Here is a 23,400-nt window from a genome sequence, read left to right as displayed (position 1 = left end):
AAACATCGCCGAAACATCGTCTGAAACGCATTGTTTGACAGCAGTCAAAACAGCGCCCATCAGCTGAGCTAACAAAAAGCGGAAACAAAACCGAACAAACTCACACAATAACCCGCTAGCCAAGTGTACCGCTCGACGATACAGACAATGGAGCATGTGTTTGTTCCATGAGCTGCTCTTGCGAGCGCGACTAGCGGTCAACCGTTATAGTGCGGTCCTTTTTGTTCTCCCGTGGAATGGCTCGTGTGAAATGCAGTTCCTTTTCTTGTGTCTTCTCAGCGGACGCGATCTGCTCCGGACTCCATTACTATTCTTTCTGCTGGTGATTCCGCGAAGAACAGTTCCTTTTATTAGCTCCTTCCTTATATTGTACGCCGAAGAACAAAGTGCCTTTATTCATCAGTTCAATTAGAACGTAAATCCTTTTATTAAAATTGAAACAGTAAACAATCGTTCGATTGTTGTTTTGTGCTCAGGTTAAGTGTATATGGTGACAAACTTGCGTGAATGAATCCAGTCGATTGTAGTGTGTCTGTGCAGGACTTTTCAGTTTCTGTGGCAGACAAAGCCATCGAGCTGGCGGAGCAGACGATTCATGGCGAGTTGCAAGGCTCAGCGATCTCAGTCACCATAGATGACCACTGGCCAGGACACATACTCGTGGAGGGAACCGATGAGTTTGGGTGAGTTTTCAGTTGCACTGCTAACATGAAGCAAAGGCGCTACATGTTACATATGGCTGAAAAATGTTCACGGTTTTTACCTACTATTATAGACTTATTACACGAGGTTAGGTTCTGCGTTTGCATGTATCATATAGAAAGGTTATGCAAACAAACCAAAAGCCGACTGGTTTGAAGTGGTTTGTAGAATCGAGTGTCATACCATTCGACTCAGGTCAACCAAGGCTAACAGTGTATTTGTAAAATACCTTATTTTTGTCCGGATCCAATGCCGTTTGCGATACAACTTTCTAATCTCTTTGGTCATCCAGGAATATATCACGTGTTTCTTTCCTGATAACGGCCAATAAATACTCTACGAAGAAGAAATTCAATTATAGAGCTATTGTCCCTATAGTCATCTCATTAGTAGATTCGGTGTGTTATTTCGCCGATTACTTGATTTTCAATCAACGAATTGTGATAAAATCAAATGCAATATCATTGCTTCTGCTCTAAGAAACAATACCGCAGAAAAATAGTTCGAAAATTGTAACAATACTGCTATTATAGCGACGGGAAAACTCGAAGCGAATGCTCCTAATTTCATCTTACTCTTGAAGTTAATCTATCGAACAGAGACATCAAATCTCACTCTAACTAATGGTTTTCGTATATGAGATGACCAATGGAACTGAGATGAATGTAGATACCGTTACTGTAGCCGCAGACAATAGAGAAACCTTTTTTTTCGAATACGGTTATGATTATTTCTCAGTGAGTGCCGAGTTATACAGAATCTTTAATTAAAATGAGTGTTGACAAATGGTCCCACGACAAAAAGGGCCCAACTGAAAATGAGAGCCTCTCTTTGTTTACTTTCGATTTTAATTTTGACGGAGTAGTAAACAATGAGAATCTGTCATTTGCAGTTAGGCGCTTTTGTCGTGGGACTAATGATATGATCAAGACGTTGCAATTTACAGAGGAAATGGTTAATTGTTTACTTCCTCCTGCATGTTAAGTGTCTTTATTCCTTCAACTACGTAAGAACTCCGATGGGCAAATGAATTACTTGTTCGGTAAATCCACACTCCCGGTGGATCTCTTAAAGTGCTCAGTGATCAGTGTTGTGAAAGCTCCAGTATTCCTAAATAAATATGAAATATATTATAGGGTAAGGGCTCCCTATTTCATCTCAGCTCCAATTTCCATCTTATTACATCACATCATAACTTTGAACATTAATCATCTTCAAACGTACCTGAACAAAACTGTGGAACGTTTTAAAACATTTATTCTAGGTTTTGCCACACTTTCCAATTGAAAAAAATAGCTATAAAACCTTCAACGATCGCTTTTTTCACTTAAAATAACCTCACGTTTTCATTTAGGAACCACTTTCGTCTGAAGTTTTACAATTCATCATGTTTCTGAATATTTACTAATCGATTCGTCTCAAAACATGATCACTATTTCACATAACTACACCACTATTCAATGTTGGATGACTTTATAGTTAGTAATGTTCACTTTCCACTTGTTTATTCAACGATTAAAGACTTCTGAAATTACCTGATAAGCAATAAAAGCAATGAAAAATATGAGATGAAAATTTGCACTTAATTGTCTTGAGTGCACTTTGTTTTCATCTCATTGCATATCGCAAGGTTGTCAAGTTTTCTCATAATGTTAAATGAAAAAAAATATTTTTTCTTTAAATTATCATCAACAAGCATTTTTTGGTATCCGTGACATTAGTTTAATTATATCATTGATATTTATATATAAATAAAACTGTTTCGGATTCTAATATTACCAAATAGAGCGTGTTAAATACTAATCAAATAACCATTGTGCAAATCTAGTAGCACTGGTTTCTTTCCGCTATACGTCACCATAACACTGTTAAATGTGTGTGTTTCATCGGCTGTGCACAGAGATGCCAGATATTTTCATAGAAAATATGTATCTGCCGTATCTGTTTTCACTAATAAAATGATTCAAATTCAAATCAAATTCAAATTGGTTTTAAATTTTAATATAAATGTTTATCAGTGTTCATCATCAAACATTTGCACAAAAGATTTCCATTTTAACATGTGATTTGTTCGTTGATTAATAAACTTTTAAAGAAGTACTGTAATCAAATACTAATAGATACTCAGAGAGAAAAGTCTAACGTTTTACTTCTAACTTTTTATGAACTTTTACAAATCTGTATTAAATTTCGAAAATCTGTAATCTGATCAACGAACGCAAAAATCTATACAATACAGATAAATCTGTATGAATGGCATCTCTGGTTCTACATTTTGTTTCAAGAAGGGCTAATGCCTAAATAATAACAATTCTTTTTTTGTTTTTTTTTTCAAGTTCTCCTGCAGAGTAAAATTTTAAATTTGAAACGAAAGGTAATGAAACAGTCAATTTCACGAAAAATTACACAAGGAACACAGAAGTAAACAAATCGAAAAAGGGCGGAACTTTTTCTTTCTATGTTGATTTATTCAGTGGATATAGAGGAAAAGTGGACAAAATTGCATAACTTTCAAAGATAAACCAACAGTTCATCGATTTATTTAAAGTTGATGTGAGAATAAACGATAATTTTTAAATAGGAATTAAAACTAAAGTCGAAACATTCAGCTATGTTTTTCTCCATTTGCTGTCAATGTTAGATTTTCCCTTCTTTCGGGGAAGAAAGTTCGGTTTAACTCATCAAAGCATCCGTATTTCACGCTAGATTTGTATCACAACTATCAACCATCATTGGATACCTTGAATTCAAGAAATTTCATATAATTTTACTCTATTTGTGTTACTTTCTGTGTAATATGAACTAGCCAACTGTAATTGAACGACACAGCCACCACCAGCCAAGCGTCTCAGGACAAAAAATAATCATTTTCAGAACCATCGGATGAAGATTACTAAAATTGCTGAAATCGAACCTCTAAAATAAATTCTCGAAATCGAGACACCTGTAAATAAATGCTCTTTTCGCTTTCTAAACAATTATGAAGTGTTTCACTTCGATGTTTTAGAATTTAAACAGGATTTTATCGGTGGTTCCACAACCCTGTCAAAAATCACGTCCTCCGAAAATCGGTCTTGGAAATTCTTGCCCGGAAAGTCGCTCAAAGTCCATCTAAACATACGTTTCTAAATTCAACAACAATTCTCGTTAGAACCTTCCTGTATCTCCGGAATCATGTATTAGCAATTCGACTCAGGTATGTCGAATTGTCTCTAATTCTCGGTTCATTTCTCATAAGGGCCTATAAGCAAGTGACAGTTTCTCTTTGTTTACTTTCTCTTCTATCAATTACCAAGCGGTTTCCACGCTTATTGCTCAACTCTTTGCATGAATGATACCCGAAACTTTCGACTTTCAAACAGAATAGTGATATCAAAGAAAATCTTTTTAATCACATCACAATAATCGAAAGAGAGAGTGATTAAAGAGAAACTGTCACTTGCTTATACACCCTAATGAAAAATCAACCGAGAATTGACCTTAATATCGTCCAATGCAACTCCGATCATAAGATCCACTGCGATGCATTCTGTGATTCTTCCAAACAATAGTTTTCCGTTCACATGCCTTCTTCATTCTATTTAATATGAGGACTAGAAGCGAGCTTCATTTTAGAATTTCTGATCACTACTTTCTATATTTACGGAAGTATTTTTATAGCTATTACAATTGCAAACATCGATCAATATTGACAAGTTGAGTTGCATCTAAAAATAAATGGGATTTTTAACAATGATTGCTCGAATGGAATGTGAGATTACTGGATAATATAGGTTGCCATATTTCATTGATCATATATTTTAAATATATTATTAGTAACATTTTAGGCTGGAAAAGATCACACGCACAGCGCGTTTAAAGTAAAGTGTAACTATATTAGGTTAGGTTTAGATTGAGTGTGTTTATCAATAAATCGAAAGAGGATTTTTATGAAATGATGTCAATTTATTAGTACCAAGTATAGAATAATGAGACTCGAAAAACATCATCTTGTCTTTTTTTCAATTGCACCTTTTATCAAACCAAATGACATCATTTATCTCGGCTTTTATGCTTGTTTCTCACATAAAGGCTGTTGATTGGAATCGTTTTCTTGACAACTCAGTATATTTGTTTTAGCCGGCATCGATTAGTTCTCTGTCTGACCCATAACCTTCGAATACTTTACTGACAGCAGTCCAATTGAAATTCTATACAATTTCAAACTAGAGCATTACTCCCTTCCCAACGCTGTTATCATTCTCCAACAGATCTGAAACTGATTAGCATCTACTTACTTCTGTTCATTTTTTATTCCTTCTACAGTAGCAGCGTGGCCTTCCTGGCTGACGATAATATTCACGATGAGAATGCGGCACTCAGTAACGATGGTGGCGGCGGCGTTGGCGGTGGTGGTACTGGAGTTGGGGGTGATGGTACTGATGTTCGTGACAATGGCCCGGGTAACGGCCCCCCTCAGCCGACCATCACAGTCATGGAAGTGCAGCGAATGGATGAATCGGATGAGGAGGTCAAGAAGGCCGTCGATCGGTACTACAACCAGCTGGAAATGCCAAGCGGTTCATCCGGAGAGGACGACGACGGCGCCGATCTTGCCGCCGATCCAGACAACGCATTCCTCAGCAAGTATCTGATGCAGTACAAACTGGCATCGATTAGGTATGTAATGAAGTACCTTTAGAAAAGTTTGGTGGATGGTTTAGTAACAACGTGAGGGTGGTTTCCAGCATCTTGTTAATTACTATATTTATTTTGCTACTATTCAAACCGTTTATAAAGAAAAGTTCGCTCAAAAACGCTCCTGTTATGTACCTTTCGAAATTGAATGTATATCCTAATATGATTAGGTGAATCTGTGAAGGATATGATAGTGTGATTGCGATTGATTTTTGCCGTATATGCGTTGGTATTGGTATGGCGTTTTAATGTTGAACTAAAGGTTGTTTCAACCATTCTGCTTAGGTTGTTTCGAATGTTGGACTAAATAAATGAGGACTCAAAACCTTGTCCCCTTTCAAACTGTTCAAGTTGCTCATGGATGAATCCTAAACAAACAAATTTTCCATTCTAATTATTGAATTCTAATCCACTCAGACATTCATGGTTAGACTCCCTGTCGCCTATATAATTTGATGTGATGTTCGATTAAGCGAAAAAGTATGTGATAATGATGCTAGTCACAAGAGAATACATGCTTGATGTAATTTGATTGGAAAAAGAAAACCGGAAACAGAATCATAATCAAATTTACGGTGCTATTAGAATTTAGAATATTATCAATTGCAGTCGCCTGAATCTACCCGATATTGTGCACAAAAAAAAACATACCTAGCAGATATGCTTTTTTGTGGCTTAGTCTCACTTTATAGTATATCTAATTTCCTTGTATTTCTTAATTCTGTTCTTAAAAATTCGTATAATTGTTCCTTTCACTGTTACGAAAAAATATAATCTCAATTCACCTTTTGGTGTAGTAATACCTTACTCTTGTTATTTACACAGTCTCAATAAAACATTTTTTTCCTTTCTCCATAGAAAGGTGATATAATTACTTAAAAAACCGGCATTTGGTCGGAGTTTCCAGGTGTTACTCAAACATTTTTCTATATCGTCGAGTTGAGTCGAATGGTATATACACGGATAAAAATCCGTTCCCGGTACCATGATTAAAAAATTATGTAATCATGAAACATGTCGTCTCATGAAATCATGCCTATTATTTATGATGATGGAAAAGATTTATATAAAGGAAATTTTCATGTGAGATAAGTTATAAGATTTCATGAAAAGGCTCGTTTCATGATTTCATGATTATTTAATCATGGTACCGGCAATGGATTTTTTCCGTGTAACACTAGGGGTCTCCGGAGCACCAATCCGAAGGTCGGTTTTCCAACAATTTGATTACCTTTTTATAGAGAAATCCGTCTAAAAAGAAGATCAAGTTCTGCTTTGGAATGTAGTATTCTGACTTTGTTTTTTAGAGAAGGGCAAAAATCCTTAACATATGATATAATCAATTACTCCGACAAAAGTGCCTCACAAATACCGATTGCTAATGGTTTCAAATGCTTCAACTGAAAATCCGATCGGAACCGGAATGTCTCAGTATGTCAAAAAAAAAACGGTGAACAATTATTTGAACTGCTGGCCATGAATAGATTCGAGGTAGTCGTTGTCACGATTCCCTTAAGGGCTGAGGCCAGCAGTTCGCGTATAAGCTTGAATCGACCACGTGTCTCGCTTTGCGTAATATATTTCTCACCATGCTCTCTCGCATATGTGTAAAATGACTCTCGATGGGCCGGGTGGCCAGAAAGTTTTGATATTTTTGGTTATTTATGTGATGTAGTCAAACATGTGAAGCTACCGCTTGTTTGTTTTATTTCTCTCACATTTTTTTTACGTTACTAGGTAACTGGAGCAGAAAAAATTGCGCGTGCATAGAAATCGACTTACCCTTAGAACTTACCTTCACAAAAATAACATTCACTTTATTTTTATCGCGACAACACCTATGTTTTTTATGCACCAATTACTTCGAAATTAAATTATCTAGACATTGTCTGGGTAGATTTTATTTCTGACCCTATGTGCGTGGTTGGCAATCGAACCCAGGCGGGGGCTGCATGAAAGGCATCGACTAACCCATCACACTATACCCGTTCCCCCACGTTTGAGCATCTTTAGTTTCGCGGATCAACATTATTCAATAAATAGCACTCTCACTACTAAACACACACTCGCCACACCTGCACTATTACTCAAAATAATTATTTCAACCAAATTTTTAACTATACTTATCAAACAACACATTGAAATCATACTTTTTTGAGAGCAGCACCAGGACACCGCATCGCACTCCCAGTGATGCCAACTCTCCTCGATCAATTGTAGAAGGGTTTCTATTAGAAGACGAAAAACTAACAGAAATTTGATTTATGTGCTCATCAACGCATTGAAATTATAGACATACCGCATTTTAGAAATGGGATGATGTGAAGGGTATATTAGAAAAAATTGATATGTACTAATGATTTTAAATTTCATTTTGTTGGATGAGAATTGTTTTTTTTTGTCTGGCAGGACATTGTCAATAATTAGATTTATGGTTTCCATCACAATAAAATCGGGAAATTGAAAGCAATTCACTTGCCACCCTGACCATAGGAATCTAGAATTATGGTTCAAAATTATACAAACTAACTAATTTTATTAAATTTTCAATGTTGTCTGAAACTCATTACCTTTTAAAAAAACCTGTTTGAATCTACCTAGTATTGAAATGATGCCTGTGTCATATAATTATTGTATTCATAACTATTACTTAGGGATTTTTTCAAAAAACTTTTTTTTTAATTTTGAATAAGAACAATAAAGTTTGTTTGGGCAGACACTAGCATAACCTTCCCAATTTATAAACAATCTTGAGCCAAGTTTATAGGAATTCTTTGTTTCTTTGCATTTTCGCTCTCCAAAAAAAATTTTAAACGCCCATCACCCTGTTGTTCCGGTTCTGGAAGTCAGTTACGAACAAAAATAAATAGCGGTCTATAAAATTGTAAAACTTTTACTTTGAATCTAAATTTGTGAAAATCTATTCACCCGACTATGAGAAGATGAAGAGATCAAATTTTTGAGTTTTCGACCACTATTTCCGGGACTCCCGGAACCGGAAGCTGGGAACTGGTATAGCTAAAATCGAAACTTGGTATTTAGCCAGAAACTAACATAACAGATCGGCTGAAACGTTCGTATCGTTTCTATGAGAGGGCGCCACTAGAATAAAATCCATACCATTTTCAGTTAGTACCAACCTTCAAAAGATACGTGTATCAGACAGCTGTCTGATTATTAGTTTGTGAGATATTGCATTTTGAGTGAAGCTACTTTTGTTATTGTGAAAAAAATGGGAAAAAAGGAATTTCGTGTGTTGATGAAACACTACTTTTTGATGAAAAAAAGTGCCGCCGATACCAAAAAATGGCTTGATGAGTGTTATCCAGACTCTGCACCGGGCGAAGCAACAATTCGTAAGTGGTTTGCAAAATTTCGTACTGGTCATATGAGCACCGAAGACGATGAACGCAGTGGACGTCCAAAAGAGGCTGTTACCGATGAAAACGTGAAAAAAATCCACAAAATGATTTTCAATGACCGTAAAGTGAAGTTGACCGAGATAGCTGACACCCTAAAGATATCAAAGGAACGTGTTGGACATATTATTCACGAATATTTGGATATGAGAAAGCTTTGTGCAAAATGGGTGCCGCGTGAGCTCACAATCGATAAAAAACAACAACGAATTGATGATTCTGAGCAGTGTTTGGAGCTGTTATATCGAAATAAAACCGATTTTTTTCGTCGATATATAACAATGGACGAAACATGGCTCCATCACTTCACTCCGGAGTCCAATCGACAGTCAGCTGAGTGGACTGCACGCGATGAACCGAACCCAAAGCGTGGAAAGACTCAACAATCGGCCGGTAAGGTTATGGCGTCTGTATTTTGGGATTCGCATGGTATAATTTTCATCGACTACCTTGAAAAGGGAAAAACCATCAACAGTGACTATTATATAGCGTTATAAGAGCGTTTGAAGGACGAAATTTAAAAAAAATGGCCTCATTTGAAGAAGAAAAAAAATTTGTTTCATCAAGACAATGCACCGTGTCACAAGTTGATGAAAACTGATTCTCAGATTTGGCCCCCAGTGACTTTTTTCTGTTCTCAGACCTCAAGAGAATGCTCGCTGGTAAAAAATTTAGAAGCAATGAAGATGTAATCGCTGAAACTGAGGCCTATTTTGAGGCAAAGGACAAATCGTACTACAAAAATGGTATCAAAAAGTTGGAAGATCGCTATAATCGCTGTATCGCCTCTGATGGCAATTATGTTGAATAATAAAAACGAATTTTGGCAAAAAAATGTGTGTTTCTATTAAACGATACGAACTTTTCAGCCGAACTGTTAACCTACAAATTGGAACAATTTTGAACTTGAACTTTTCTTTCAAACCTAAATTTGTCTAAATCGATCTATTGGATTGATTTCCGGTTTGGAGTACACAGTCACTTTTTACGTTACTTCCGGAATTCGGTTAGTTGAAAGTATTATTATTCTTATCGACCTGTTATTCCGGAACCGGAAGTCGTGCCCGAATGAAATTCAATAGGATTCTATGAGATTATTTCTGTATCGAAAGAGAAAGTAAACAAAGAGAATCCCTCATTGTGACATTCGTCGTTTTGAACATTTTTTACAGATATGACCTTTCATTTCAATCTAAGCTTGTGAAAATTGATTGAGTGGTCTTTGAGAAAATCGAGTGCACTTTTCTAATTTTTTTACATATTTTTTACATATTTTCGTCTAGTAGAACTGACTTCATTCCGATTATGTCAACATAACGCTGTTAAGTGTGTGTGTGTTTCATAGGTTGTGCATCCGATATTTTTTGTATTTTTTAAAGGACCAATCCAGATTAACCTCACAGTAAAATTTTAAATGTAAAACGAAAGGAAACGAAAACGACCCAATTATATTTGAAAGTCGAATTGATTCCAAACAGATTCTAAGTTTGTTGTCTGTTGTCTCACAGTTTTTTATTTGGCTCTTTCAAGAATAATTGTGACATTTTGAAGCTGAGAGTGTAAGAGTTAAATATTTTGTTTTGATTGAGATGAAATTAGGAACAGAGTAGTGAACATTTCAGAAGTGTTTTCCGCTGTTTTTTTTATTAAAAGTTTAATTTCCAACTAATGTGAATCGATTTTCAATGTGAAGCAAGGCGAATTAAGCAGAAATATGAAATAATCATAGTGATATTAGTGGCTAAATCAGATTTTTGAGGTGAAGTCCATACAAATGAGATGCAATAGGGAACCGACAAACTGAGTCGAATGGTATATGAAACTCGGCCTAATTTGAGTATCACATTTTGGAGCTCGACTTGAAGATAAGCTGACGATTCGCTCTGGAAGAAATTTTTTTCATTTATCGATCGATTCTAGACTGACATACACAGATTAAAATATTTTGAGAATTTACATCCACTTTCATGCAGAGAGCAGATAATTAAACATAAAGTTGCTATACAATTCTGTCCATTTCAATAAAGTTTAAATGCAAAAATAAGCGTTAATTGAAAGATACAGTCTTATTTATTGAAAAATCAAAGCATTCCAAGTTAGTTTTGCTTCGATGATAGTTTTTAATAAACCTTTGGATTCAACTCAGATCCATTCCATGTTACTAACATATTGATTTACATGTCGTGTAAATTTCCTTATTTCTTTCTGTATAGTTCGGTGTAAATAATAAATAACTTTACCTATTCCGATGGAAGAAAAAAGGTCCATCGCCATAGTTACTGAAATCCAATAGAGAACTTTTTTGAGTACGCAGAAAGAAATAATGAAATTTATACGAAAAACCTGGGGTGGCCTTTCCAACACCGAAACACAACATCACCGCTTGTGGTTACCGTCGCGTTTGTTTACATACCGAAATATTAAATATTTTTAAAACCACAAATGTGCATTTCATAGCATTTTACCTGGAACTTTTTTCTAGTGAATGATAAATACTATCATGAAGAACAATTGATTAAAGTTTGAAACTTGATCATTATTTTTGATTCTTGAAAAACAAAACTAGTATAACCTATAGAGTGAAAAAGTACTCAGGTAGGTTAGGCTATCTCTGAGGAAACGAAAAGAGGTACTTCCGAAACTGGAATCTGGGAACCGGTATAATCGAAGTTGGTTCGAGCAAAGTGATTGGGATTTCGAGGTCTATGGCTACAATCTTCGGTCGTTCATCAAAACCCCAAGAACAAGGAAATCTTAATTTGGACTGCCGATTGGAATAATTTTGAGACAAGTTAAAAAATTGTTTTACTTCTTATTATTTTATTTTCCTTCCGGAATCAAAAAACGAGAACCAACATAGCCGGAATCGGGTTGTTTAGTTGTCTATTGACAATGGCTACCGATTGGAATAGTTTCGAGGCAAGTGACGGTATCCAATTTTTAACACACTTCACCATATAATTCCGGAGCCGGAAGTCGGATACGGACTATGATACCTTTCATTTGAATCTAAGTTTGTTGAAATTGGTCACGCCATCACTGAGAAAAGTGAAAAAGTAATTTTAAATAAGATTTTTTTCACTAATCACCTCCGTAACTCCGGAACCAGAAGTCGGACCAAAATAAAATTCAGGAACTTTTTATAGGAAAATTGTACCTTTCATTTGAATCTAAGTTAGAGAGAATTGGTTAAGCCGTCTCTGAAAAAAGTAAGTGCATATATTTTCATTTTTTTTTGGACATATCAATCTGTAATTCCGGAACCGGAAGTCAGATTCGGATAAAATTGATGAACTTTGTGTGGTTTGCAAGACCTTTCATTTAAATCTAAGTTCATGAAAATTGGTTTAGCCATCTCCGAGAAAAGTGAGTGCAATAAAATGTTACATACACACACACACACACACACACACATTTTGCGTACTCGACGAATTTAGTCGAATGGTATATGACACTGTTTTATGGTAAATGCGTAAGTTTTATCGTTTAGTTAGTAGTGTACATATGATCAAAAACGTTTCAATGATGGAGGCTCGGCTATAACTCTCTAATCTAGCACCACGGAGGCCAATAACCGATCATACAGTAAAAAAAAATCTGAGGAAACTTTCTCACCGTAAATCAATGCCGTCTTACGCGCATCACCACACTTCGTACCCACCGCGTAATATCACGCTTATCTTCGAAATCGATTATCGCAGTGGGTCCATTGAGACTTCTCTCAAAAGCCCAATCTTCACGCGTCTAATCATAAATAATTGAACCCGTTTATTTTTGCTCAACGCTAGTTGTTGGGGCGGCCCGGCAGGACAGCTTCTCGCCGTACAAAAGTATGCAAAAGTAAACAAAAAATCATCAGATTCCACCGATCAGGGCAGGACAGCGAGCGATTCTTCGGTTCCGCGTGGTCAACACATTTTGCCCAGCGGCCGATAGTGAGTAATAACTGTTCAAAACTGAACTGGAGACAGCTCCAGCGCGGGACTCCACGAATCGTTCACACTGTATGACCGCGGTCAGCGAGTAGGGAACCGTTAAATTCCAATCTGCGCACTTGGTTCGACGGTAAACGATTTTTTTCTCGCACCCAGGTATTAAAACGCGCTCGAAATTATCCACCACCGAATGTGGAGAGTTTGGAAGATGAAGTGAGGATCAAAAGGCGTCTGTCAGTTCGAGATGTAGTCAGGTTAGTTTGTTGGTGCTGAAAATTGATTGTCGATTCATATGCGGCGGTTCGGGCAGGAAAGGGAAAAGGACGGTTTCGGTTTAGCCCCTGGCATGGGTCAACTCCATGCGATTCGCTTCGCAAGAGCAGTCGATTTGGTAGCATGTGAAATTAAGTAATCTAAAGGGAGATAGAGAGAGATGGATAGAGTAGAAAAAGCTAAATCCTAGTACAGGTAATCTATCGGTGGATCGTTTGTTTTTGATTAATGAATGCGTAAATGAGTTCATTTTTAAATTTGGAAACAGCAAAAGTAGAAGGAAAAAGACGTATTTTCAAGACAAGTTGAGGGTTATGATCGTGAAGCGGTTGTGTTTCAAGTATTCTTATGGAAGTGATAACTAAAATTAATTTGAAATCCATGTGCCTTATTTTGAATATTATGAATTCAAATCTTTTCTTGTACAAGAGCTTATGCTAAAAAATTGCTTAACAGATGTGCTAACCGAGCCCAACAAGGAGAATACGATTTTTTTGGTTCAAAATAATTTTATTCATCAAGAGCAACGCAATCATTCCAACGCCGCTCTAACATTTCAATACCACTTTTGTAGAACGATTTATCTTCTGCCTCAAAACAGGCCTCAATTGCAGCGATAATCTCTTAATTCATGCGAACCTTCTTACTGGCGAGCAATTTTTTCAGGTTGTTTGCAATTTTTTCAGGTGGATTGTTGTGTTTTTGGGCGCTTTGGACGAGATTCGGCAGTTGTTGTCCACTCAGATGACGATCGTTTCGCTTCCGAAGTGAAGTGATGAATCCATGTTTCATCCATTGTCGATCCATATCGATGAAAACATTTCGGTTTGTTACGTTTAAACATGACCAAACACTGCTCGTTTTTGGTCAACACGTTCTCGTTTTTGTTCAACAGTGAGTAAACGCGGCACCCACTTTGAACAGAGCTTTCTCATAGCCAAATGCTTATGCAACACGTTCTTTTGATATCTCTACGATGTCAGCCAACTCACGAAACTTCACTTTTTGATCCTTCAAAACGACCACGTTTGAAGTCATAGTATTTTTTCCCATCAAGAAGCAATGTAAAATTAAAACATGAAATTATTTTTGATTCATTGTTCTGAAAACAACAATAGTAGTATCACTCTTAGCACAATAACTCACAAACTAATGAATAGAATATTATGAAGGTTTAACAGTTAGTTATTTGAAGGCTAGTATTAACTGGAAAAAGGTGACTGCAATAAAACTAACGCCATCTATGTGTTAGGCTCGGAACTTTTTGCCAATGTGTTACCATTTTACAAGTAAGGAGTGTATCGATAAGTAGTTAGTAACATTGAAACAGTTTTTACTCTGAAATGGCTTAATTTTTTGCAGCGTGTTTTGCGGTGACATGTTTGTTTATATGTCAATAACAGCTGCGCAATCGATTGGTTTCGGTACGGTTTATCGTTTCAATGATGAGTAGAATTGATCCGGAAACGCGAAAGAAAATTCTGCACACTTGGTGCTCAGAAAGTGATGTCACGTACAACGAAATTGAAAAACGGGTGAAAGTGCACCACACCAGTGTTAAAAATATTATCGAGAAGTTCGGTAAGACCCTCTCCATGAAGGATTTGCCCCGATCCGGTAGGAAAACGGGTCCCAGCCAGCCCGGCCGGGACTTAAAAGTGGTTGAGTACATTAGGAAAAACCCATCGGCGTCGACGCGGGATTTGGCCAAGCAGTTCAACACCAGCATCGGGTTGATCAAACTTATCAAAGTTCGGAACTCCCTGAAAACGTACAAGAACCATAAGGTGCCGAAAAAGTCCCTGGTACAGCAAGTTCAGGCCAAAACAAGAGCGCGAAAACTGTATTCTACCGGATTCTACAGAATTAAAAACGGATACATCCTGATCGACGAAGAAAACTAAGCCAAGGAAGACTCTCGAGCGCTGCCCGGACCGCAATATTATACGAAATCAGAGTACCAGGAACTGGACGACGCTGACACCACGGTGGCGATGGAAAAGTTTGGGCAGAAGGTGTTGGTCTGGCAAGCAATTTGTACCTGTGGTTTGCGGTCGTCCATTTTCTTCACGAAGGGCACAATTAACGCCAAGGTGTACGAGAAAGAATGTTTGAAGAAGAGAATGCTGCCACTGTACAGAAAGCATAAGGCTCCTTCTCTCTTCTGGCCTGATTTGGCTTCAGCCCACTACGCTAACTCCGTTCTACAGTGGTTGTCAAAAAATAATGTACAATTCGTGGAAAAGGACATCAACCCACCGAACTGCCCGGATCTTCGGTCAATTGAAAGGTATTGGGCAATGGTCAAGCGGCACTTTCGAAAGGAAGGTACAGTGTCCCAAAACATGCAGTAGTTAAAAAAAACTGGACAGCTGCCACCAGGAAAGTCACAAAAGTAACTGTGCAGAATTTAATGAAGAATGTCAAGTCTAAAGTACGAGCGTTTCACAGAAACTAGGATTTTCTTCAGTGAAATGCACAAAAATGTAATTTTTCTACAATATATCGAAAACTGATGTCAAAATATGTTTTTTTTTCGCTTTTTTATTCAATAATAAATGTTGCTTACTACTTCTCGATACACTCCTTAAGTTGAATGTGTTTCCAAACCGGATTAATGTTTTTTGTTTCGATTATAGAGGTTTTAACCTTAGAGTCATTCTAACCCAATGTGCGGGGTTGGGAATCGAACTCAGTTGGGCTGCACGAAAGGCATCGTCTTACCCCCCAATTTTTGTTTATCAAAGATCCGAAATTCTCAATAATAAGAATCGAGATATTTCCAGCAAGATCACAACGCTAACTTTGCAACTGTCCTGTACATCAATTGTCTGTTTTCTTTATTATATGTGGAAAAATCATCTTTGCACCACATATATTCATCGTCAAGTTGGTCGCAACATGTTACTATTTACTTGATTTAAAACATTTGCAGTTGTTTCCCGGCGATAATCATTCGAAACGTTCGGTTCTTGTTATATTTGTACTCAAAGTTTTTAAGGAAGTATGCCTCTAAACGCTCGCTTATGTTGAGGAGTGATTGGTTCATCAATTGCGGATTGGTCAGCTGATTTATTCACGCTGTTGTTATTGGCGGCGTCGTTTTTTTCGGATCGGGTACAAAGCAATTTGTCAATTTTCATTCAAGGAATACCATAGGGAATGAGTTATTGGCAGTATTGGCATAGTACCAGTTGAATTTCGTAGGTGATCAGGGTTTTGCCTTTCTCTATAGAAATGTATTAGAATTGCTGGAGAGACCGACTTTTGAACGGAGCCTCGGAGACCCATAGTGTTATATACCATTCCACTCAGATCGACGAGATCGGAAAATGTCTCTGTGTGTATGTGTGTGCACTTTTCGAAGATATTTTTACCGCTCAATTTTCTCAGAGATGGCTGAACCGATTTTAACAAACTTAGGCTCGTTTGAAAGCTACTATCAGGCCATTGATCAAGTTCGAAGATCAAATGGCTGTGACTTTTGGTTCCGGAGATAGGATGGTTTTTTTTTTTTTTTTTGTTTCGATTATAGAGGTTTTAACCTTAAGGTCATTCGCCTCTTCGGATCAGAAAAACTTTCTGAACCTATGTGCGGGGTTGGGAATCGAACCCAGGCGGGCTGCGTGAAAGGCATGGACTTACCCATCACACTATACCCGTCCCCAGATAGGATGGTATAAATGACGTAACCGACAAAAAGTGTTGTTTTTAACCGCGCAAGTTTCTAGGAGATGACTGAACCGATTTTAACAAGTCTAGGCGGCCCGTTTGAAAGCTATTGTTAGGCCATTGATCAAGTTCGAAGATCAAATGACTGTGACTTTTGGTTCCGGAGATATGATGGTATAAGTGACGTAACTGACAAAACGTGTTGTTTTTTTACCGCTCAATTTTTTTCAGAGATGGCTGAACCGATTTTACAAACTTAGGCTCGTTTGAAAGCTACTGTCAGGCCATTGATCAAGTCTAGTTCGAAGATCAAAAGGCTGTGACTTTTTGTTCCGGAGATATGATGATATAAATGACATAACCGATAAAACGTGTTGTTTTTTACCGCGCAAGTTTCTCAGAGATTACTGAACCGATTTTAACAAGTCTAGGACGTTTGAAATCTATTTTTAGGGCATTGATCAAGTTTGATTATCAAATGATTGCGACTTTGGGTTCCGAAGATATGATGGTATAAGTTACGTAATCGACAAAACGCGTTGATTTTTCACCACGCAAGTTTCTCGGAGATGGCTTAACCGATTTTAACAAGCTTAGACTCATTTGAAAGCTACTGTTGGGCAATTAAGCATGTTCGAATATCAAATGGTTGTGGCATTTGGTTCCAGGGATATGATGGTATAAGTGACGTAACCGACGAAACACGTTGATTTTTACCGCTCTTATATATATATATATATATATATATATATATATATATATATATATATATATATATATATATATATATATATATATATATATATATATATATATATATATATATATATATATATATATATATATATATATATATATATATATATATATATATATATATATATATATATATATATATATATATATATATATATATAAGGATGCCACTATTTTTGGGATCACCTCTAAGTTCGTAAAGCGCTATTGTTCAAAAGTCTAAGCACGTCGAAAAAAGTCCTCATGCAAAATTTGAGCTAAATCGGACATAGGTTAGAGGTGCTACCCAGCGGTTAAGGTTTGGAAATTTTCGATCTTGAAAAATTTACATAGAGGGGGGGGGGGAGTACGTGAGATTTCCAAAATCGAAAATTTTTTTTGATGCTAAAAATCTTAAAATTGCATGAAACGTCGAGATTTATTAGTGTTATCTCAAAAATATTTTTTTTTTGAAAAAATCGACTTTCTGGGACTCAAAAAAGCTTATACTCTTTGACTCTTTGACTCTTTGACTCTTTGACTCTTTGACTCTTTGATTCTTTGACTCTTTGATTCTTTGACTCTTTGATTCTTTGATTCTTTGACTCTTTGACTCTTTGACTCTTTGACTCTTTGACTCTTTGACTCTTTGACTCTTTGACTCTTTGACTCTTTGACTCTTTGACTCTTTGACTCTTTGACTCTTTGACTCTTTGACTCTTTGACTCTTTGACTCTTTGATTCCCATAGTGTTATATACCATTCCACTCAGATCGACGAGATCGGAAAATGTCTCTGTGTGTATGTGTGTGCACTTTTCGAAGATATTTTTACCGCTCAATTTTCTCAGAGATGGCTGAACCGATTTTAACAAACTTAGGCTCGTTTGAAAGCTACTATCAGGCCATTGATCAAGTTCGAAGATCAAATGGCTGTGACTTTTGGTTCCGGAGATAGGATGGTTTTTTTTTTTTTTTTGTTTCGATTATAGAGGTTTTAACCTTAAGGTCATTCGCCTCTTCGGATCAGAAAAACTTTCTGAACCTATGTGCGGGGTTGGGAATCGAACCCAGGCGGGCTGCGTGAAAGGCATGGACTTACCCATCACACTATACCCGTCCCCAGATAGGATGGTATAAATGACGTAACCGACAAAAAGTGTTGTTTTTAACCGCGCAAGTTTCTAGGAGATGACTGAACCGATTTTAACAAGTCTAGGCGGCCCGTTTGAAAGCTATTGTTAGGCCATTGATCAAGTTCGAAGATCAAATGACTGTGACTTTTGGTTCCGGAGATATGATGGTATAAGTGACGTAACTGACAAAACGTGTTGTTTTTTTACCGCTCAATTTTTTTCAGAGATGGCTGAACCGATTTTACAAACTTAGGCTCGTTTGAAAGCTACTGTCAGGCCATTGATCAAGTCTAGTTCGAAGATCAAAAGGCTGTGACTTTTTGTTCCGGAGATATGATGATATAAATGACATAACCGATAAAACGTGTTGTTTTTTACCGCGCAAGTTTCTCAGAGATTACTGAACCGATTTTAACAAGTCTAGGACGTTTGAAATCTATTTTTAGGGCATTGATCAAGTTTGATTATCAAATGATTGCGACTTTGGGTTCCGAAGATATGATGGTATAAGTTACGTAATCGACAAAACGCGTTGATTTTTCACCACGCAAGTTTCTCGGAGATGGCTTAACCGATTTTAACAAGCTTAGACTCATTTGAAAGCTACTGTTGGGCAATTAAGCATGTTCGAATATCAAATGGTTGTGGCATTTGGTTCCAGGGATATGATGGTATAAGTGACGTAACCGACGAAACACGTTGATTTGTACCGCTCTTATATATATATATATATATATATATATATATATATATATATATATATATATATATATATATATATATATATATATATATATATATATATATATATATATATATATATATATATATATATATATATATATATATATATATATATATATATAAGGATGCCACTATTTTTGGGATCACCTCTAAGTTCGTAAAGCGCTATTGTTCAAAAGTCTAAACACGTCGAAAAAAGTCCTCATGCAAAATTTGAGCTAAATCGGACATAGGTTAGAGGTGCTACCCAGCGGTTAAGGTTTGGAAATTTTCGATCTTGAAAAATTTACATAGAGGGGGGGGGGGGAGTACGTGAGATTTCCGAAATCGAAAATTTTTTTTGATGCTAAAAATCTTAAAATTGCATGAAACGTCGAGATTTATTAGTGTTATCTCAAAAATATTTTTTTTTTGAAAAAATCGACTTTCTGGGACTCAAAAAAGCTTATACTCTTTGACTCTTTGACTCTTTGACTCTTTGACTCTTTGATTCTTTGACTCTTTGATTCTTTGACTCTTTGATTCTTTGATTCTTTGACTCTTTGACTCTTTGACTCTTTGACTCTTTGACTCTTTGACTCTTTGACTCTTTGACTCTTTGACTCTTTGACTCTTTGACTCTTTGACTCTTTGACTCTTTGACTCTTTGATTCTTTGACTCTTTGACTCTTTGACTCTTTGACTCTTTGACTCTTTGACTCTTTGACTCTTTGACTCTTTGACTCTTTGACTCTTTGACTCTTTGACTCTTTGACTCTTTGACTCTTTGACTCTTTGACTCTTTGACTCTTTGACTCTTTGATTCTTTGACTCTTTGACTCTTTGATTCTTTGACTCTTTGATTCTTTGACTCTTTGACTCTTTGACTCTTTGACTCTTTGACTCTTTGACTCTTTGACTCTTTGACTCTTTGACTCTTTGACTCTTTGACTCTTTGACTCTTTGACTCTTTGACTCTTTGACTCTTTGACTCTTTGACTCTTTGACTCTTTGACTCTTTGACTCTTTGACTCTTTGACTCTTTGACTCTTTGACTCTTTGACTCTTTGACTCTTTGACTCTTTGACTCTTTGACTCTTTGACTCTTTGACTCTTTGACTCTTTGACTCTTTGACTCTTTGACTCTTTGACTCTTTGACTCTTTGACTCTTTGACTCTTTGACTCTTTGACTCTTTGACTCTTTGACTCTTTGACTCTTTGACTCTTTGACTCATTGACTCTTTGACTCTTTGACTCTTTGACTCTTTGACTCTTTGACTCTTTGACTCTTTGACTCTTTGACTCTTTGACTCTTTGACTCTTTGACTCTTTGACTCTTTGACTCTTTGACTCTTTGACTCTTTGACTCTTTGACTCTTTGACTCTTTGACTCTTTGACTCTTTGACTCTTTGACTCTTTGACTCTTTGACTCTTTGACTCTTTGACTCTTTGATTCTTTGACTCTTTGATTCTTTACTCTGCAGCTTCTAGTCTCAACTTGCCTTTCTCATATTATCATTCTTAAGTCTTCTGCGTCTATGTATACTCGCTACTGTACCGACTAAGTCTTCTTAAATTGTTAAACTCTCATTCCCATCAATAAAGTAGCATTCCAATGATTCTCGGAATCGTATGAAAACACATTGTTTCACACGGCATCTGTTTGACGCTTGTGATTGCTTAGTCTGGCTAATTAGCTGGGAGGTTTAAATTAATGGCATTAGCCAATAAGCCAGCCGACCAGAAGTTATCCATGCCAGTTACCTCTGCGCCCCCCCTCCGGCACTTGTCAGTACCTGTTATACTTCGCAACAGCACGGTCGTTTGCACACACGGCACAAGCCTAATAAACACATTTTCACTCCGACAACACGACCACGACGTTGTCCTCTCACTTTGTCCGAGCTGCTGCCCGGGCCAAGATTGACAGCCTGTAATAACTCCCACCGACCGGCTAGCGTTACTATTGACGACGGCGATTGCCGCGGGATCAGGAAAAAACGAGGAAAAATTTGCCGAAGAGAGTAGCCACATTTATCATTGCTCGTACGTTAGCTTATTAGCTTTTTATGCTTGCGGGCAGTTGCGCCGCGGCCGCCGTCACCGCCGATGAGACGTGATGGGAACCCGTGGACCAAATAACCTCCGTTCTATCTGTTAAGTATTAACGAGAACTGATTTTCGCGTATATGCCATACTTGTTTATTGACTGCCAACGGGTCTCCCTTGGAGTCTTGATTAGATGCTCTATGCGGGGATCAGCCAAAAGTGACGTAAAATTTGGTTCAGTTTTTTGTAAACAGGTCTTAAAATCAAATGTTAAACTGGAATCGTTAGATGATATTTCGTCTAAAAGCTAGAAACCCTGAAAATTGTCATTACCTTATCAACGTAGACTGTGGATAAGCTTCTAACCCTACGGACTTGCGAAAGGGCACAATTGGACGACCGCACGGACGCAGTCGGTACCAAAGTGAAACGGCAGTTCGAAATGGAATTAAAACGTCATAATCATTAATTTCGGTCACTCCTTTGGACATGTAAATAATTGAGAAAACAAACGTGTATACAACAAGCCACGCTAATACGCGTGGTTGGCTTTCGCGTAGCTTCAGCCAACAAACCTGTCGCCCGCTGGTACTTGCATTGTACAATTCATTTTTCTATCCGCAACTCTTCGGGCTAGTTGTACAGTCCCATCGGTTCCAAGCTTCCAGCCGAGGTGCCGTGAAATTGACGAAAGGAAATTATACATGATAAATTATACTTCGTTCTACGACTACTTTACACGTTCAATTTTGTTCACCTGGGATATAATAATGTCGAAGTAATTTAAAATACTAATTAATCAATCAACGTAATTAACACAACATGATAATTATTCATTCTCGTGTTCGTCGTGCTGCTGAGATAGAGTAGTTTCCATCGATTGGATACTCCATTTCGGCGTGTTTTGTGAACCTCGTTGGCACTTTTTAATGTTGTTGATTTTGGAATATAACATTGTGCCTCTGTATATTGCCCAGACGAACAATAGATTGAGGCCTGTCCTTAGACTGCGATAATCGACTGAGTGATGATTTAATTGTAAATCAAATGATATATGGACTGCAAACTATATTTTCATGTGATTCTATTCTTAATAAAATTTGCATTTAAAAAACTGAACATTTATTCGATTTTCCATGGGGTTACCTTCACCCGCACTGATGTTCCACCTACCCATGCAGCATCAATCATAGTAACCCATGAGTCGGCAGACAAATTTGACAGCTCTATCAGTCGAACTCTAACCGTGATGGCAAAAATAATGAAGCAACTCTATTCAGAAGAGTACGCGTGCAAAGAAAGGTACCCCGCAGTGTCGAAAACAGGTATCGTGCGGCACTTTGTGGACGTCGGATACGCCGCTTCCGGTATCTTGGTACTATAAGACAACAACCAGAGCATCGAAAAAACGATGATCGGCCGATGATCCTGAGTGACGAGAATCTCCAAACGAAGCTGAAGAGAACGACCGAGGGAATAGTGGCTACATCGCTGCATCCGTTTCCCCAGGAGGTCGGTGCAAGCGACCAAATTGTGAAATAGTACCTGACGAACACGAACATACATGGCAGGAAGCGGAAGTTGCGTTCACTAGTTTCGAAGCTGCAGACAATGACGCAGCGGCAGCGCCTGAATAAGATGGTCAACTCGATTTTCCCGGCGAAACGCGACGTGACGGTGGTGATGGACGACGAGGCCTATCTCACCAGGATGGCCACACAGAAAGAAAAGATGAAACTTACACGACATGTAAACCAATAGTATTATTAAACAGACATCAGTTGAAACCAAAATCTGATTTAAAACCATGATTGATGTAAAATTACATTGAAATGCATTTACTTTTTCATTGAACAAGGCTGTATATTTACAAATCGCTTAGTTTTGTAATGTAATTTTCCATTCTATTACCTGCTCCAAATATGTGCATGAAAATAAATGTAAATTCACAAAATATTTTTATCTGTGCACAACTGGCTGGGCCTTTCGAATTTTACTCCCCCATGAAAAAAGTGGCCTCCGAGGTGAACTTCATTTCACACACCAAGTTCCTCTAGAAGGTACTGCTGTGACTGACA

At 37.3% G+C, this 23,400-nt stretch overlaps 1 protein-coding gene across 1 annotated transcript in view; it reads left to right on the top strand.

Moving 5' to 3' along the window:
- The first annotated feature begins 313 nt into the window (after nucleotides 1-313).
- Nucleotides 314-23,400, top strand: part of LOC131427873 (uncharacterized) — a 64,244-nt gene continuing 41,157 nt past the window's right edge. Inside the window, exons 1-2 of the mRNA XM_058591433.1 lie at nucleotides 314-683; nucleotides 5,008-5,361. Of these exons, the coding sequence (XP_058447416.1) occupies nucleotides 508-683; nucleotides 5,008-5,361 (530 nt within the window). The 5' untranslated portion in view covers nucleotides 314-507. The remainder of the gene's footprint in view (nucleotides 684-5,007; nucleotides 5,362-23,400) is intronic.

This window comes from Malaya genurostris, chromosome 2 (assembly GCF_030247185.1).
Source record: "Malaya genurostris strain Urasoe2022 chromosome 2, Malgen_1.1, whole genome shotgun sequence".
In the NCBI taxonomy this organism is placed as follows: domain Eukaryota; kingdom Metazoa; phylum Arthropoda; class Insecta; order Diptera; family Culicidae; genus Malaya; species Malaya genurostris.
This window is presented reverse-complemented; position numbering and strand designations above follow the sequence as displayed.